Source organism: Coregonus lavaretus (genome assembly GCF_964263955.1).
Source record: "Coregonus lavaretus genome assembly, contig: HAP1_SCAFFOLD_2435, whole genome shotgun sequence".
NCBI lineage: Eukaryota > Metazoa > Chordata > Actinopteri > Salmoniformes > Salmonidae > Coregonus > Coregonus lavaretus.
This window is the reverse complement of record NW_028162887.1, coordinates 64,183-81,383: the sequence shown is the minus strand read 5'-3', so window position 1 is coordinate 81,383 and position 17,201 is coordinate 64,183. Positions and strand designations below refer to the sequence as shown.

The 17,201-nt window shown below is 40.4% G+C and overlaps 1 protein-coding gene across 1 annotated transcript in view; it reads left to right on the top strand.

Moving 5' to 3' along the window:
* Positions 1-2,073: 2,073 nt before the first annotated feature.
* Positions 2,074-17,201, top strand: part of LOC311118737 (uncharacterized protein) — a gene marked incomplete at both ends in the record, with an annotated part of 78,410 nt that continues 63,282 nt past the window's right edge. The window contains one exon of the mRNA XM_084193521.1: positions 2,074-2,219. Within this exon, the coding sequence (XP_084049647.1) occupies positions 2,074-2,219 (146 nt within the window). The remainder of the gene's footprint in view (positions 2,220-17,201) is intronic.

Below are 17,201 nucleotides of genomic sequence, written 5' to 3'. Positions count from 1 at the left end.
ATAGCAGTAAGCTGTAGTGTTGTCCCCCTATAGCAGTAAGCTGTAGTGTTGTCCCCTATAGCAGTAAGCTGTAGTGTTGTCCCCTATAGCAGTAAGCTGTAGTGTTGTCCCCTATAGCAGTAAGCTGTAGTGTTGTCCCCTATAGCAGTAAGCTGTAGTGTTGTCCCCTATAGCAGTAAGCTGTATTTTGTCCCCTATAGCAGTAAGCTGTAGTGTTGTCCCCTATAGCAGTAAGCTGTAGTGTTGTCCCCTATAGCAGTAAGCTGTAGTGTTGTCCCCTATAGCAGTAAGCTGTAGTGTTGTCCCCTATAGCAGTAAGCGGTAGTGTTGTCCCCTATAGCAGTAAGCTGTAGTGTTGTCCCCTATAGCAGTAAGCTGTAGTGTTGTCCCCTATAGCAGTAAGCTGTATTGTTGTCCCCTATAGCAGTAAGCTGTAGTGTTGTCCCCTATAGCAGTAAGCTGTAGTGTTGTCCCCTATAGCAGTAAGCTGTAGTGTTGTCCCCTATAGCAGTAAGCTGTAGTGTTGTCCCCTATAGCAGTAAGCTGTAGTGTTGTCCCCTATAGCAGTAAGCTGTAGTGTTGTCCCCTATAGCAGTAAGCTGTAGTGTTGTCCCCTATAGCAGTAAGCTGTAGTGTTGTCCCCTATAGCAGTAAGCTGTAGTGTTGTCCCCTATAGCAGTAAGCTGTAGTGTTGTCCCCTATAGCAGTAAGCTGTAGTGTTGTCCCCTATAGCAGTAAGCTGTAGTGTTGTCCCCTATAGCAGTAAGCTGTAGTGTTGTCCCCTATAGCAGTAAGCTGTAGTGTTGTCCCCTATAGCAGTAAGCGGTAGTGTTGTCCCCTATAGCAGTAAGCGGTAGTGTTGTCCCCTATAGCAGTAAGCTGTAGTGTTGTCCCCTATAGCAGTAAGCTGTAGTGTTGTCCCCTATAGCAGTAAGCTGTAGTGTTGTCCCCTATAGCAGTAAGCTGTAGTGTTGTCCCCTATAGCAGTAAGCGGTAGTGTTGTCCCCTATAGCAGTAAGCGGTAGTGTTGTCCCCTATAGCAGTAAGCTGTAGTGTTGTCCCCTATAGCAGTAAGCTGTAGTGTTGTCCCCTATAGCAGTAAGCTGTAGTGTTGTCCCCTATAGCAGTAAGCTGTAGTGTTGTCCCCTATAGCAGTAAGCTGTAGTGTTGTCCCCTATAGCAGTAAGCTGTAGTGTTGTCCCCTATAGCAGTAAGCGGTAGTGTTGTCCCCTATAGCAGTAAGCGGTAGTGTTGTCCCCTATAGCAGTAAGCGGTAGTGTTGTCCCCTATAGCAGTAAGCTGTAGTGTTGTCCCCTATAGCAGTAAGCTGTAGTGTTGTCCCCTATAGCAGTAAGCTGTAGTGTTGTCCCCTATAGCAGTAAGCTGTAGTGTTGTCCCCTATAGCAGTAAGCTGTAGTGTTGTCCCCTATAGCAGTATGCTGTAGTGTTGTCCCCTATAGCAGTAAGCTGTAGTGTTGTCCCCTATAGCAGTAAGCTGTAGTGTTGTCCCCTATAGCAGTAAGCTGTAGTGTTGTCCCCTATAGCAGTAAGCTGTAGTGTTGTCCCCTATAGCAGTAAGCTGTAGTGTTGTCCCCTATAGCAGTAAGCTGTAGTGTTGTCCCCTATAGCAGTAAGCTGTGAACAGTCATAAAGTCATAGAGGATAGATGGAGAAAACAGTCATAAAGTCAGAGGAGGATAGATCGAGAAAATATCAAATGAATTGACAGTTTTCTCTAATATCAATAATGCCCAAACCAACAGAAAACAACCATAACCTATCAAATAGACAGGAGGGCACTAAATACAAAATGACTTTGGGATACTACATTACTTATATCAATTACACACACTGTTGACTTGAGTGCCACATGAAAACATCTTCTGTAGCCATTTTGTGTAACTGTTTGGTCATCCTATGGGTGTTCCTGGGAATATAGTTAAATACAGTAGTATACTAATGGTCCTTCCACCTCTAAATGTTCTGCTTCTTTTTAATACTGTTTGACCTGTTCAGTTTCCTATAATCATTGTCATCCCATCACTAATAGTTATTCTTCTTGTTACTGTCTAGGTTCCACTGCAATTGCCCACCTGGATATTTTGGCAGCCTGTGTGACCTGGATATTAATGAGTGTGAAGTTTCACCTTGCCTCCACGAGGCCGCCTGTATCAACAAACCTGGAGGCTTCAAGTGTGTCTGTCCCCCTGGATATGCAGGTAAAGATTCCTTTATTTTAACCCCTCTGTCACTAAATTCTAAAAGCTACTTTCCCCGTTAGGGCCAGCGTAGGGCTCCTTTACCCCTCGGTGACAAAGAGATCAATGTGAGAGGGCTACATCTTATCAGGACCGTGGTGGTTCTAGCTGGCTGCTTCATGATCTCGGGACCGTGGTGGGTCTAGCTGGCTGCTTCATGATATCAGGACCATGGTGGGTCTAGCTGGCTGCTTCATGATATCAGGACCATAGTGGGACTAGCTGGCTGCTTCATGATATCAGGACCATGGTGGGTCCAGCTGGCTGCTTCATGATATCAGGACCATGGTGGGTCTAGCTGGCTGCTTCATGATATCAGGACCATGGTGGGTCTAGCTGGCTGCTTCATGATATCAGGACCATGGTGGTTCTAGCTGGCTGCTTCATGATCTCAGGACCATGGTGGGTCTAGCTGGCTGCTTCATGATATCAGGACCATGGTGGGTCTAGCTGGCTGCTTCATGATATCAGGACCATGGTGGGTCTAGCTGGCTGCTTCATGATCTCAGGACCATGGTGGGTCTAGCTGGCTGCTTCATGATCTCAGGACCATGGTGGGTCTAGCTGGCTGCTTCATGATATCAGGACAACATCCGTCTGACACTGGAACTGGCTAAAAAAATTATGAATCTTATTGTACACACAGCACACTTCCCTTTGATCTAAGGTTTCAAGAGTGATAACAGGAGATACATCCACAATACTTTTTTTAAATCTAAAGGTAATCTGTCTTCAACTGTGTCTACATTCTGTTGGTCTGTTATTTCATAAGACTGTAGTTTCACCTCTACATTCTGTTGGTCTGTTATTTCATTAGACTCTTTAGTTTCACCACTACATTCTGTTGGTCTGTTATTTCATTAGACTCTTTAGTTTCACCACTACATTCTGTTGGTCTGTTATTTCATTAGACTCTTTAGTTTCACCACTACATTCTGTTGGTCTGTTATTTCATTAGGCTCTTTAGTTTCACCACTACATTCTGTTGGTCTGTTATTTCATTAGGCTCTTTAGTTTCACCACTACATTCTGTTGGTCTGTTATTTCATTAGGCTCTTTAGTTTCACCACTACATTCTGTTGGTCTGTTATTTCATTAGACTCTTTAGTTTCACCACAACATTCTGTTGGTCTGTTATTTCATTAGGCTCTTTAGTTTCACCACTACATTCTGTTGGTCTGTTATTTCATTAGGCTCTTTAGTTTCACCACTACATTCTGTTGGTCTGTTATTTCATTAGACTCTTTAGTTTCACCACTACATTCTGTTGGTCTGTTATTTCATTATGCTCTTTAGTTTCACCACTACATTCTGTTGGTCTGTTATTTCATTAGGCTCTTTAGTTTCACCACTACATTCTGTTGGTCTGTTATTTCATTAGGCTCTTTAGTTTCACCACTACATTCTGTTGGTCTGTTATTTCATTAGGCTCTTTAGTTTCACCACTACATTCTGTTGGTCTGTTATTTCATTAGGCTCTTTAGTTTCACCACTACATTCTGTTGGTCTGTTATTTCATTAGGCTCTTTAGTTTCACCACTACATTCTGTTGGTCTGTTATTTCATTAGACTCTTTAGTTTCACCACAACATTCTGTTGGTCTGTTATTTCATTAGGCTCTTTAGTTTCACCACTACATTCTGTTGGTCTGTTATTTCATTAGGCTCTTTAGTTTCACCACTACATTCTGTTGGTCTGTTATTTCATTAGGCTCTTTAGTTTCACCACTACATTCTGTTGGTCTGTTATTTCATTAGACTCTTTAGTTTCACCACTACATTCTGTTGGTCTGTTATTTCATTAGGCTCTTTAGTTTCACCACTACATTCTGTTGGTCTGTTATTTCATTAGACTCTTTAGTTTCACCACTACATTCTGTTGGTCTGTTATTTCATTATGCTCTTTAGTTTCACCACTACATTCTGTTGGTCTGTTATTTCATTAGGCTCTTTAGTTTCACCACTACATTCTGTTCGTCTGTTATTTCATTAGGCTCTTTAGTTTCACCACTACATTCTGTTGGTCTGTTATTTCATTAGGCTCTTTAGTTTCACCACTACATTCTGTTGGTCTGTTATTTCATTAGGCTCTTTAGTTTCACCACTACATTCTGTTGGTCTGTTATTTCATTAGACTCTTTAGTTTCACCACTACATTCTGTTGGTCTGTTATTTCATTAGGCTCTTTAGTTTAACCACTACATTCTGTTGGTCTGTTATTTCATTAGGCTCTTTAGTTTCACCACTACATTCTGTTGGTCTGTTATTTCATTAGGCTCTTTAGTTTCACCACTACATTCTGTTGGTCTGTTATTTCATTAGGCTCTTTAGTTTCACCACTACATTCTGTTGGTCTGTTATTTCATTAGGCTCTTTAGTTTCACCACTACATTCTGTTGGTCTGTTATTTCATTAGGCTCTTTAGTTTCACCACTACATTCTGTTGGTCTGTTATTTCATTAGGCTCTTTAGTTTCACCACTACATTCTGTTGGTCTGTTATTTCATTAGGCTCTTTAGCTTCACCACTACATTCTGTTGGTCTGTTATTTCATTAGGCTCTTTAGTTTCACCACTACAGTCTGTTGGTCTGTTATTTCATTTGGCTCTTTAGTTTCACCACTACATTCTGTTGGTCTGTTATTTCATTAGGCTCTTTAGTTTCACCACTACATTCTGTTGGTCTGTTATTTCATTAGGCTCTTTAGTTTCACCACTACATTCTGTTGGTCTGTTATTTCATTAGACTCTTTAGTTTCACCACTACATTCTGTTGGTCTGTTATTTCATTAGGCTCTTTAGTTTCACCACTACATTCTGTTGGTCTGTTATTTCATTAGGCTCTTTAGTTTCACCACTACATTCTGTTGGTCTGTTATTTCATTAGACTCTTTAGTTTCACCACTACATTCTGTTGGTCTGTTATTTCATTAGACTCTTTAGTTTCACCACTACATTCTGTTGGTCTGTTATTTCATTAGGCTCTTTAGTTTCACCACTACATTCTGTTGGTCTGTTATTTCATTAGGCTCTTTAGTTTCACCACTACATTCTGTTGGTCTGTTATTTCATTAGGCTCTTTAGTTTCACCACTACATTCTGTTGGTCTGTTATTTCATTAGACTCTTTAGTTTCACCACTACATTCTGTTGGTCTGTTATTTCATTAGACTCTTTAGTTTCACCACTACATTCTGTTGGTCTGTTATTTCATTAGGCTCTTTAGTTTCACCACTACATTCTGTTGGTCTGTTATTTCATTAGGCTCTTTAGTTTCACCACTACATTCTGTTGGTCTGTTATTTCATTAGGCTCTTTAGTTTCACCACTACATTCTGTTGGTCTGTTATTTCATTAGACTCTTTAGTTTCACCACTACATTCTGTTGGTCTGTTATTTCATTAGGCTCTTTAGTTTCACCACTACATTCTGTTGGTCTGTTATTTCATTAGGCTCTTTAGTTTCACCACTACATTCTGTTGGTCTGTTATTTCATTAGGCTCTTTAGTTTCACCACTACATTCTGTTGGTCTGTTATTTCATTAGGCTCTTTAGTTTCACCACTACATTCTGTTGGTCTGTTATTTCATTAGACTCTTTAGTTTCACCACTACATTCTGTTGGTCTGTTATTTCATTCGGCTCTTTAGTTTCACCACTACATTCTGTTGGTCTGTTATTTCATTCGGCTCTTTAGTTTAACCACTATATTGTTGTTTTGCTCCCCTCCCACCATTTAGGACATGTTTTACACACAAGACACCGATATTGAGCTTTTTTGTTGTTGTTAGAGGACCAATCTAATCCTGCTTCCTGTCAGCTGGTTGGAAGATTAATTTCATTTGTCTTCTTCATTGTATCATCAATTTATCCTTTTCCAGTGGAAACAGGGGAGGGGGGGGGGGGGGGGACTCTCTGAGGTATTGCCACTGGAGAGCAACTGAAGGGCATGGCCCAATTCCCAACTGAAGATGCTTCTTTTATTATTAGGCTCCTATGCGCTCAGCCTCGGCTGCTTCCCAAATGGCTCTGTATTCCCTATATCAGGGCCCTGGTCCAAAGTATTACACTATATAGGGAATAGGGTGGCATTTGGGATGCAGCCATTGTACAAGTCATTACTTTCTCCCCTTCCATCTAAGCTGGTCTGAGGAAACAGCTAGTGTCTGCCCCAGGGAGCAGGGCCACAGGATACGTTTTGGATCGGTTCAACCAACCGACTTGAGCTTCCAAAGAAATATTCGCTCTAATAAGACATGTAACAAAACTTTTTCAAGTGAAGAGAGGGAACAAAAAAGTCTGTAAGTAAAAAAAAAAAGAGAGAAAAGAGGAAAGAGTGCAAGTAAAATAGGAGATGAAAGAGTGGAAGGAAATGGAAGTAGGAAAGAGAAGGACTGGGCAAAACGTTAATATGGCTTGGGCCTAGTGGTTAAATTGGCTGCTCGGGGGCTTGATCTAGCACATAATGATTTGTAAATTGAAATGTGTTTTTATGCAGCTGCTATAGTGTGTCATCTGCTCCCGCCAGTGAAATACTGTAACTCATTGTGTCACTTTGATGCTATTATCACATTTATTCTCATATTGCTTCGCTTCATCCATCAGGGAAGGCAAAGCCCTTCTCCAAATGGGATATCAACATTCATTCCAACTCGTTTCAACGGTTGACGTGAAAATAAAGTCGTCAGGTGTTATAGCAAGGGGCTTTTACATTCATTTGAATACAGATTTATGGGAGAATAAATTGTGACGTTTTCAGAATACATGCAAGCGTCAGAAATGTGTTGATGTAATGAATTTGGTTATCAGTAGGAAATTGCACATATGAGTAATATCATGCTCAAAGTAAAACATATTTTGAATCTTATTTAGGTGAATCATCCACAGTTTGCGAAATATGCAACGAGGGATGTTAGATTTGGTATGCTAGATAGATTTTATTTTCTCAAAAGACAGCTTGAACGAGGATAGGATTCTTATTATACGTAAGGTAAAAAGTGAATTTCTGTCATATTATAAAACTAATACAGAAGTCTGATTTTAAAACACTATTAAAGGTCTGGCTGGTAATTATGGCCCCATGCAATGGTCCCAAAACATTCCTGCGTGTAATATCATACCACCACCACTGATGAAACTGTGGGTTTCCACAACCAAAGTTGTGCAAACCCACAGTTTCATCAGCTGTCCAGGTGGCTGGTCTCAGATGATCCCGCAGGTGAAGAAGCCGGATGTGGAGGTCCTGGACTGGCGTGGTTAATCGTGGTCTGCAGTTGTGAGGCCAGTTGGACATACTTCCAAATTCTCTAAAACGAAGTTGGAGGCAGCTTATGGTAGAGAAATTAACATTAAATTATCTGGCAACAGCTCTGGTGGACATTACTGCAGTCAGCATCCCAATTGCGCGCTGCCTCAAATTTGAGGCATCTGTGGCACTGTGTTGTATGACAAAACTGCACATTTAAGAGTGGCCTTTTATTGTCCCAAGCACAAGGTGCACCAGTGTAATGATCATGTTGTTTAATCAGCTTCTTGATTATCTTGGCAAAGGAGAAATGCTCACTAACAGGGATGTAGACAAATTTGTGCACAACCTTTTAGAGAAATAAACTTTTAGTGCATATGGAACATTTCAGGGATATTTTATTTCAGCTCATGAAACATGGGACCAACACTTTACATGTTGCGTTTATATTTTTGTTCAGTGTGTGTGTATGTATATATATGTATATACACTACCGGTCAAAGGTTCTGGAACACCTACTCATTCAAGGGTTTTTCTTAATTTTTACTATGGTCTACATTGTAGAATAATAGTGAAGACATCAAAACTATGAAATAACACATATGGAATCATGTAGTAACCAAAAAAGTGTTTTATATATTTTATATTTGAGATTCTTGCCTTGATGACAGCTTTGCACACTCTTAGCATTTTCAGGCATTCTCTTAGCATTCTCTCAAGTTTGACACTTTTTTGGTTACTACATGATTCCATATGCAACGCCAGGGTTGTGGGTTCGATTCCCATGGGGGGCCAGTATATTTTTTTTTAATATGTATTCACTAACTGTAAGTCGCTCTGGATAAGAGCGTCTGCTAAATGACTAAAAATGTAAATGTAAATATACAGTGGGGAGAACAAGTATTTGATACACTGCCGATTTTGCAGGTTTTCCTACTTACAAAGCATGTAGAGGTCTGTAATTTTTATCATAGGTACACTTCAACTGTGAGAGACGGAATCTAAAACAAAAATCCAGAAAATCACATTGTATGATTTTTAAGTAATTCATTTGCATTTTATTGCATGACATAAGTATTTGATACATCAGAAAAGCAGGACTTAATATTTGGTACAGAAACAGAGATCATACGTTTCCTGTAGCTCTTGACCAGGTTTGCACACACTGCAGCAGGGATTTTGGCCCACTCCTCCATACAGACCTTCTCCAGATCCTTCAGGTTTCGGGTCTGTTGCTGGGCATACGGACTTTCAGCTCCCTCCAAAGATGTTCTATTGGGTTCAGGTCTGGAGACTGGCTAGGCCACTCCAGGACCTTGAGATGCTTCTTACGGAGCCACTCCTTAGTTGCCCTGGCTGTGTGTTTCGGGTCGTTGTCATGCTGGAAGACCCAGCCACGACCCATCTTCAATGCTCTTACTGAGGGAAGGAGGTTGTTGGCCAAGATCTCGCAATACATGGCCCCATCCATCCTCCCCTCAATACGGTGCAGTCGTCCTGTCCCCTTTGCAGAAAAGCATCCCCAAAGAATGATGTTTCCACCTCCATGCTTCACGGTTGGGATGGTGTTCTTGGGGTTGTACTCATCCTTCTTCTTCCTCCAAACACGGTGAGTGGAGTTTAGACCAAAAAGCTATATTTTTGTCTCATCAGACCACATGACCTTCTCCCATTCCTCCTCTGGATCATCCAGATGGTCATTGGCAAACTTCAGACGGGCCTGGACATGCGCTGGCTTGAGTAGGGGGACCTTGCGTGCGCTGCAGGATTTTAATCCATGACGGCGTAGTGTGTTACTAATTGTTTTCTTTGAGACTGTGGTCCCTGCTCTCTTCAGGTCATTGACCAGGTCCTGCCGTGTAGTTCTGGGCTGATCCCTCACCTTCCTCATGATCATTGATGCCCCACGAGGTGAGATCTTGCATGGAGCCCCAGCCCGAGGGTGATTAACCGTAATCTTGAACTTCTTCAATTTTCTAATAATTGCACCAACAGTTGTTGCCTTCTCAAGCTGCTTGCCTATTTTCCTGTAGCCCATCCCAGCCTTGTGCAGGTCTACAATTTTATCCCTGATGTCCTTACACAGCTCTCTGGTCTTGGCCATTGTGGAGAGGTTGGAGTCTGTTTGATTGAGTGTGTGGACAGGTGTCTTTTATACAGGTAACGAGTTCAAACAGGTGCAGTTAATACAGGTAATGAGTGGAGAACAGGAGGGCTTCTTAAAGAAAAACTAACAGGTCTGTGAGAGCCGGAATTCTTACTGGTTGGTAGGTGATCAAATACTTATGTCATGCAATAAAATGCAAATTAATTACTTAAAAATCTGGATTTTTGTTTTAGATTCCGTCTCTCACAGTTGAAGTGTACCTATGATAAAAATTACAGACCTCTACATGCTTTTTAAGTAGGAAAACCTGCAAAATCGGCAGTGTATCAAATACTTGTTCTCCCCACTGTGTGTATATATATATATATATATATATATATATATATATATATATATATACACACACACAGTATATAATCTATATACACACACACAGTATATAATCTATATACACACACACAGTATATTAACAGTATAACATTAACATATACCATAACATACTGTACCATAACACACAGCCTGACAATGTCAACAACTATTTGTAATCATATTATATAAAGAGCCTCTAAACCTACACTTCCTTAATGGGGGTCTGGCGAGAAGAGGAATAATACACCTTGACACCTGGCTTTGTGAAAAATGAAGAGCAATGCAGTTATGATAAATCCCAATGTTAACCTTCTTAAAGGCTCTTACAGGAGATTCCATCTGAGAGAAATTAAATAAGAATCTTCCAGCTTCTATCCTCAATTACCTCTCGCAGCTGGAAACTTTTTAAATTCACAAACTATTATAATCTTTCTATCCTATTCAGAGAGAGAAGAGAGAGAAGGGGATAGGTTGTGAATGCCTGCTGAGAACAGGAGGATGGAAGATTACATGTAGCGTGTAGGAGAAAATGTACTTCATCAAGTTAATACATAACTACAGGAGAAAAGGTACTTCCTTAAGTTAACACATACCTACAGGAGAAAAGGTACTTCCTTAAGTTAACACATACCTACAGGAGAAAAGGTACTTCCTCAAGTTAATACATAACTACAGGAGAAAATGTACTTCCTTAAGTTAACACATACCTACAGGAGAAAAGGTACTTCCTTAAGTTAATACATAACATAACTACAGGAGAAAAGGTACTTCCTCAAGTTAATACATAACTACAGGAGAAAAGTTACTTACTCAAGTTAATACATAACTACAGGAGAAAATGTACTTCCATAAGTTAATACATAACTACAGGAGAAAAGGTACTTCCTTAAGTTAACACATACCTACAGGAGAAAAGGTACTTCCTTAAGTTAACACATACCTACAGGAGAAAAGGTACTTCCTCAAGTTAATACATAACTACAGGAGAAAATGTACTTCCTTAAGTTAACACATACCTACAGGAGAAAAGGTACTTCCTTAAGTTAATACATAACATAACTACAGGAGAAAAGGTACTTCCTCAAGTTAATACATAACTACAGGAGAAAAGTTACTTACTCAAGTTAATACATAACTATAGGAGAAAATGTACTTCCTTAAGTTAATACATAACCACAGGAGAAAAGGTACTTCCTTAAGTTAATACATAACATAACTACAGGAGAAAAGGTACTTCCTCAAGTTAATACATAACTACAGGAGAAAAGGTACTTCCTCAAGTTAATACATAACTACAGGAAAAAAGGTACTTCCTCAAGTTAATACATAACTACAAGGGAAAAGGTACTTCCTTAAGTTAACACATAACTACAGGAGAAAAGGTACTTCCTTAAGTTAATACATAACTACAGGAGAAAAGGTACTTCCTCAAGTTAATACATAGCTACAGGAGAAAAGGTACTTTCTTAAGTTAATACATAACATAACTACAGGAGAAAAGGTACTTCCTCAAGTTAATACATAACTACAGGAGAAAATGTACTTCCATAAGTTAATACATAACTACAGGAGAAAAGGTACTTCCTTAAGTTAATACATAACTACAGGAGAAAATGTACTTCCTTAAGTTAACACATACAGTGGGGGAAAAAGTATTTAGTCAGCCACCAATTGTGTCACGACCCGGTGCGAGAAACAGTCACTAATAATTGTCAGAACCCAGAAGATGAGGCAGACACAGCTGTACTAGAGATGGTGGTTTATTAAAGAACAAAATCTTCAGGCAAAGAAGCTAAATCCACAAAGTCCAAAAAATAAAGCCAAGAGGCACAAAGAGGAAAACCTCCAAAAACAAAAGAAACTCCACAAAGTGGTAAAAAAACAGCAGGGAAAAAACAAACCTCAAAAGACTACTCAAACAAAACACAAGAACTAAACCAGAGAACCTCTGGAAAATCCCACCAGAGAAATATCTATATAAAACAAGGCTTGGGCTGGGGCTGGGTGCTAACTTACAAACACTGAGCAAGGAACTGAGGAACACACAGGGTTTAAATACTAACAAGGGAATGACCTACAGGTGCAAACAATAATTAGAGCAAGAAAAACAAAAGGTACAAAAAGGTGCAATGGGGACATCTAGTGACCAAAACCCGAACAGTCATGGCCAAAACCTGACAAATTGTGCAAGTTCTCCCACTTAAAAAGATGAGAGAGGCCTGTAATTTTCATCATAGGTACACGTCAACTATGACAGACAAATTGAGAAGAAAAAAATCCAGAAAATCACATTGTAGGATTTTTAATGAATTTATTTGCAAATTATGGTGGAAAATAAGTATTTGGTCACCTACAAACAAGCAAGATTTCTGGCTCTCACAGACCTGTAACTTCTTCTTTAAGAGGCTCCTCTGTCCTCCACTCGTTACCTGTATTAATGGCACCTGTTTGAACTTGTTATCAGTATAAAAGACACCTGTCCACAACCTCAAACAGTCACACTCCAAACTCCACTATGGCCAAGACCAAAGAGCTGTCAAAGGACACCAGAAACAAAATTGTAGACATGCACCAGGCAGGGAAGACTGAATCTGCAATAGGTAAGCAGCTTGGTTTGAAGAAATCAACTGTGGGAGCAATTATTAGGAAATGGAAGACATACAAGACCACTGATAATCTCCCTCGATATGGGGCTCCATGCAAGATCTCACCCCGTGGGGTCAAAATGATCACAAGAACGGTGAGCAAAAATCCCAGAACCACACGGGGGGACCTATTGAATGACCTGCAGAGAGCTGGGACCAAAGTAACAAAGCCTACCATCAGTAACACACTGCGCCGCCAGGGACTCAAATCCTGCAGTGCAAGACGTGTCCCCCTGCTTAAGCCAGTACATGTCCAGGCCCGTCTGAAGTTTGCTAGAGTGCATTTGGATGATCCAGAAGAGGATTGGGAGAATGTCATATGGTCAGATGAATCCAAAATAGAACTTTTTGGTAAAAACTCAACTCGTCGTGTTTGGAGGACAAAGAATGCTGAGTTGCATCCAAAGAACACCATACCTACTGTGAAGCATGGGGGTGGAAACATCATGCTTTGGGGCTGTTTTTCTGCAAAGGGACCAGGACGACTGATCCGTGTAAAGGAAAGAATGAATGGGGCCATGTATCGTGAGATTTTGAGTGAAAACCTCCTTCCATCAGCAAGGGCATTGAAGATGAAACGTGGCTGGGTCTTTCAGCATGACAATGATCCCAAACACACCGCCCGGGCAACGAAGGAGTGGCTTCGTAAGAAGCATTTCAAGGTCCTGGAGTGGCCTAGCCAGTCTCCAGATCTCAACCCCATAGAAAATCTTTGGAGGGAGTTGAAAGTCCGTGTTGCCCAGTGACAGACCCAAAACATCACTGCTCTAGAGGAGATCTGCATGGAGGAATGGGCCAAAATACCAGCAACAGTGTGTGAAAACCTTGTGAAGACTTACAGAAAACGTTCGACCTTTGTCATTGCCAACAAAGGGTATATAACAAAGTATTGAGAAACTTTTGTTATTGACCAAATACTTATTTTCCACCATAATTTGCGAATTATTTCATTAAAAATCCTACAATGTGATTTTCAGGAATTTGTTTTCTCATTTTGTCTGTCATAGTTGACGTGTACCTATGATGAAAATTACAGGCCTCTCTCATCTTTTTAAGTGGGCGAACTTGCACAATTGGTGGCTGACAAAATACTTTTTTTCCCCACTGTACCTACAGGAGAAAAGGTACTTCCTCAAGTTAATACATAACCCCATGAGAAAAGGTACTTCCTTAAGTTAACACATACCTACAGGAGAAAAGGTACTTCCTTAAATTAATACATAACTACAGGAGAAAAGGTACTTCCATAAGTTAATACATAACTACAGGAGAAAAGGTACTTCCTTAAGTTAACACATACCTACAGGAGAAAAGGTACTTCCTTAAGTTAATACATAACTACAGGAGAAAAGGTACTTCCTTAAGTTAACACATAACTACAGGAGAAAGGGTACTTCCTTAAGTTAACACATAACTACAGGAGAAAAGGTACTTCCTTAAGTTAATACATAACTACAGGAGAAAAGGTACTTCCTTAAGTTAATACATAACTACAGGAGAAAAGGTACTTCCTCAAGTTGTAACATAACAAAACTACGGACTGGTATATTGTGTAGAAGAACAGTCCCTATTATTATTATTATTATTAGACCTACTGTATCTACATATACATGATAAAACTGTGAAATTAAGTGTATTGTTAAGTTCCCCAGCAAGAAAACCAAATAATGCCGCTCAAACAGAAGGCGGAACTAACAAAGAGTCACTGACAACAACCAAAACGAAACAGGAGGGGTTTTAGGATGGGTTCTGAAAGACACTCATGGGGGGTGTCCACTGGAGGTTGACTAGCAACAACAACTGGACCATAAAAGACAACCACCATGAGCGCCCACAAAATTTGCCTAAGATGAGGCAAACAAAAGAAAACACCACACCAAGCTTAAAGACAGGAAGTAAACCACAAAGTGGAGCAAAACAAAATCAGGGAAATTATTGTTTTTCTGGAAATCAAACTAGGGAGAGCCAACTAAAGGTGTTGACCATCCGCATCTCTCAAGACAAATGGAGCACTGGTCCAGCCACTCTTAAATAGCACCTGGACCAGGACAGGTGAAATACCTTCCCACTAATGAATTGGCAACCAGAACAGGTGTAACACATACTGACTACGTGCTAACGAACTATTCATGCTAAAGTCCAACCTCAAAACATAAATGGAAAAACCAAAACCTGTAACAGTATACTGAACAAAAATATAAACGCAACATGTAAAGTGTTTGTCCTATGTTTCATGAGTTGAAATAAAAGATCCCAGACATTTTCCATACGTTGAAATAAAAGTTCCCAGAAATTGGCACAAAAAGCTTATTTCTCTCAAATGTTCTGCACAAATGTGTTTACATCCCTGAAAGGGAGCATTTACCCTCTGCCAAGATAGTCCATCCACCTGACAGGTGTGGCATATCAAGAAGCTGATTAAACAGCATAATCATTGCACAGGTGCACCTTGTGCTGGGGACAGTAAAAGGCCACTCTAGAATGTGCAGTTTTGTCACACAACACAATGCCACAGATGTCTGAAGTTTTGAGGGAACGTGCAATTGGCATGCTGACTGCAGGAATGTCCACCAGAGCTGTTGGCAGAGAATATATTGTTGATTTCTCTACCATAAGCCGTCTCCAGCGTCGTTTTAGAGAATTTGGCAGTACATCCAACCGGCCTCACAACCGCATACCACGTGTAACCACGCCAGCGCAGGACCTCCATATCCGGCTTCTTCACCTGCGGGATCATCTGAGACGAGCCACCCAGATAGCTGATGAAACTGTGGGTTTGCACAACAAAGAATTTCTGCACAAACTGTCAGAAACCGTCTCAGGGAAGCCCATCTGCGTGCTCATCGTCCTCACCAGGGTCTTGATCTGACTGCAGTTCGGTGTCCTAACTGACTTCAGTGGGCAAATGCTCACCTTCGATAGCCACTGGCACGCTGGAGAAGTGTGCTCTTCACGGATGAATCCCGGTTTCAGCTGTATCGGGCAAATGGCAGACAGCGTGTATGGCGTTGTGTGGGCGAGCGGTTTGCTGATGTCAATGTTGTGAACAGAGTGCCCAATGGTGGCGGTGGGGTTATGGTATGGGCAGGCATAAGCTATGGACAACTAACACAATTGCATTTTATCTATGGCAATTTGAATGCACAGAGATACTGTGACGAGATCCTGAGGCCCATTGTCATTATTTCAATTGACTGATTTCCTTATATGAGCTGTAACTCAGTAAAATCTTTGAAATTGTTGCATGTTGCTTTTATATTTTTGTTCAGTGTATGTATTGTTTCATTGTATAGTTGACTATAATTACAATACCACCAGTTTGGATTTATTCTTAAATGGAACTTAAGGAGGAAATTGTTGTTCACAGATTTGTTCAATACACAAACAATTACCCTGTCATTAACATTTCATTACATCTAACAAAACAAGGGCGAGCCTACAACTACCCTCTGAGTTTTATTCACTGTATCAGCTCATTTACTGTAAAGCTTGTTTTTAATTTACAAAAACATACAGTATCTTTTCAGCTTTCATTCTGATTTAAACACAAGTTGTATATGTGGTCAGTAAAGTAGCAGGAGGAACTCGTTGTGTTTATAGAAGGCTTGCTGAAGCAGAAATAAAGGACCCGTCCCAAATGGCATGTTATTCCCTATATAGTGCACTACTTTTGAAGAAGTGCACTATATAGGGAATAGGGTGCCATTTTGGGACGCAGATGAAGTCATTAAGACTGAACTAGCAGGTCAATATGGAGGGAATTGTCACTGGCTGCTCTGAATGAGCACATTGAGACTGTTTAATTACAACATGTTAATTATCTATAATTATCTATTAATTTATATATGCCTTCTGCAAAAGACAAAAACAAAGAGATTTAGGCAGCAAGACAGAGCTGTTGGGTTATTCTTTACAACAGTTTTCTGGAAGAAAGTAATAGGGTTCATTTATCTTTTTACCGAAACTAGGGCGAGGAGAACGCTTTGCTATTGTTTGAACTGCGGACTGGCCCTTTAAGCATGAACTTATTGAAATTTGACCAGAGTATGTCCCAGATCACACCCTATTCCCTGTTTAGTAGGTTTGGGCGATGTCAACATTTGTTGTATTGTGATTATGTACCCATAAATCATTGTGATATACGATGCTATTGCCCCTGTTGGCCATCCCCATATTTTTTTTATATAAAAAAAAAAACACAAAAACAACAGCTTAAACGACAGTTGGGCAATAGAGCGAAATTGAATGCAACCGGACGAATCATGATGAAAGATAAGGTTTTTGTATGTCTGGGCAGAGTCTAATTGCAAGGGAGCTTGCAATATTTTCTAATATTCCTTTCTGGGGGAGGAGAACAGGTTTGTGTGTCTGTCTGTGTGGCACACACATGATGGAGCAGTGACTGTCTGAAGAGGAACAGGCTGTCTTACTGTAGTGAGCTAGGTTATAGGCCTACATCATGATGGAGCAGTGACTGGCTGATGAGGAACAGGTTGTCTTACTGTAGTGAGCTAGGTTATAGGCCTACATCATGATGGAGCAGTGACTGTCTGAAGAGGAACAGGCTGTCTTACTGTAGTG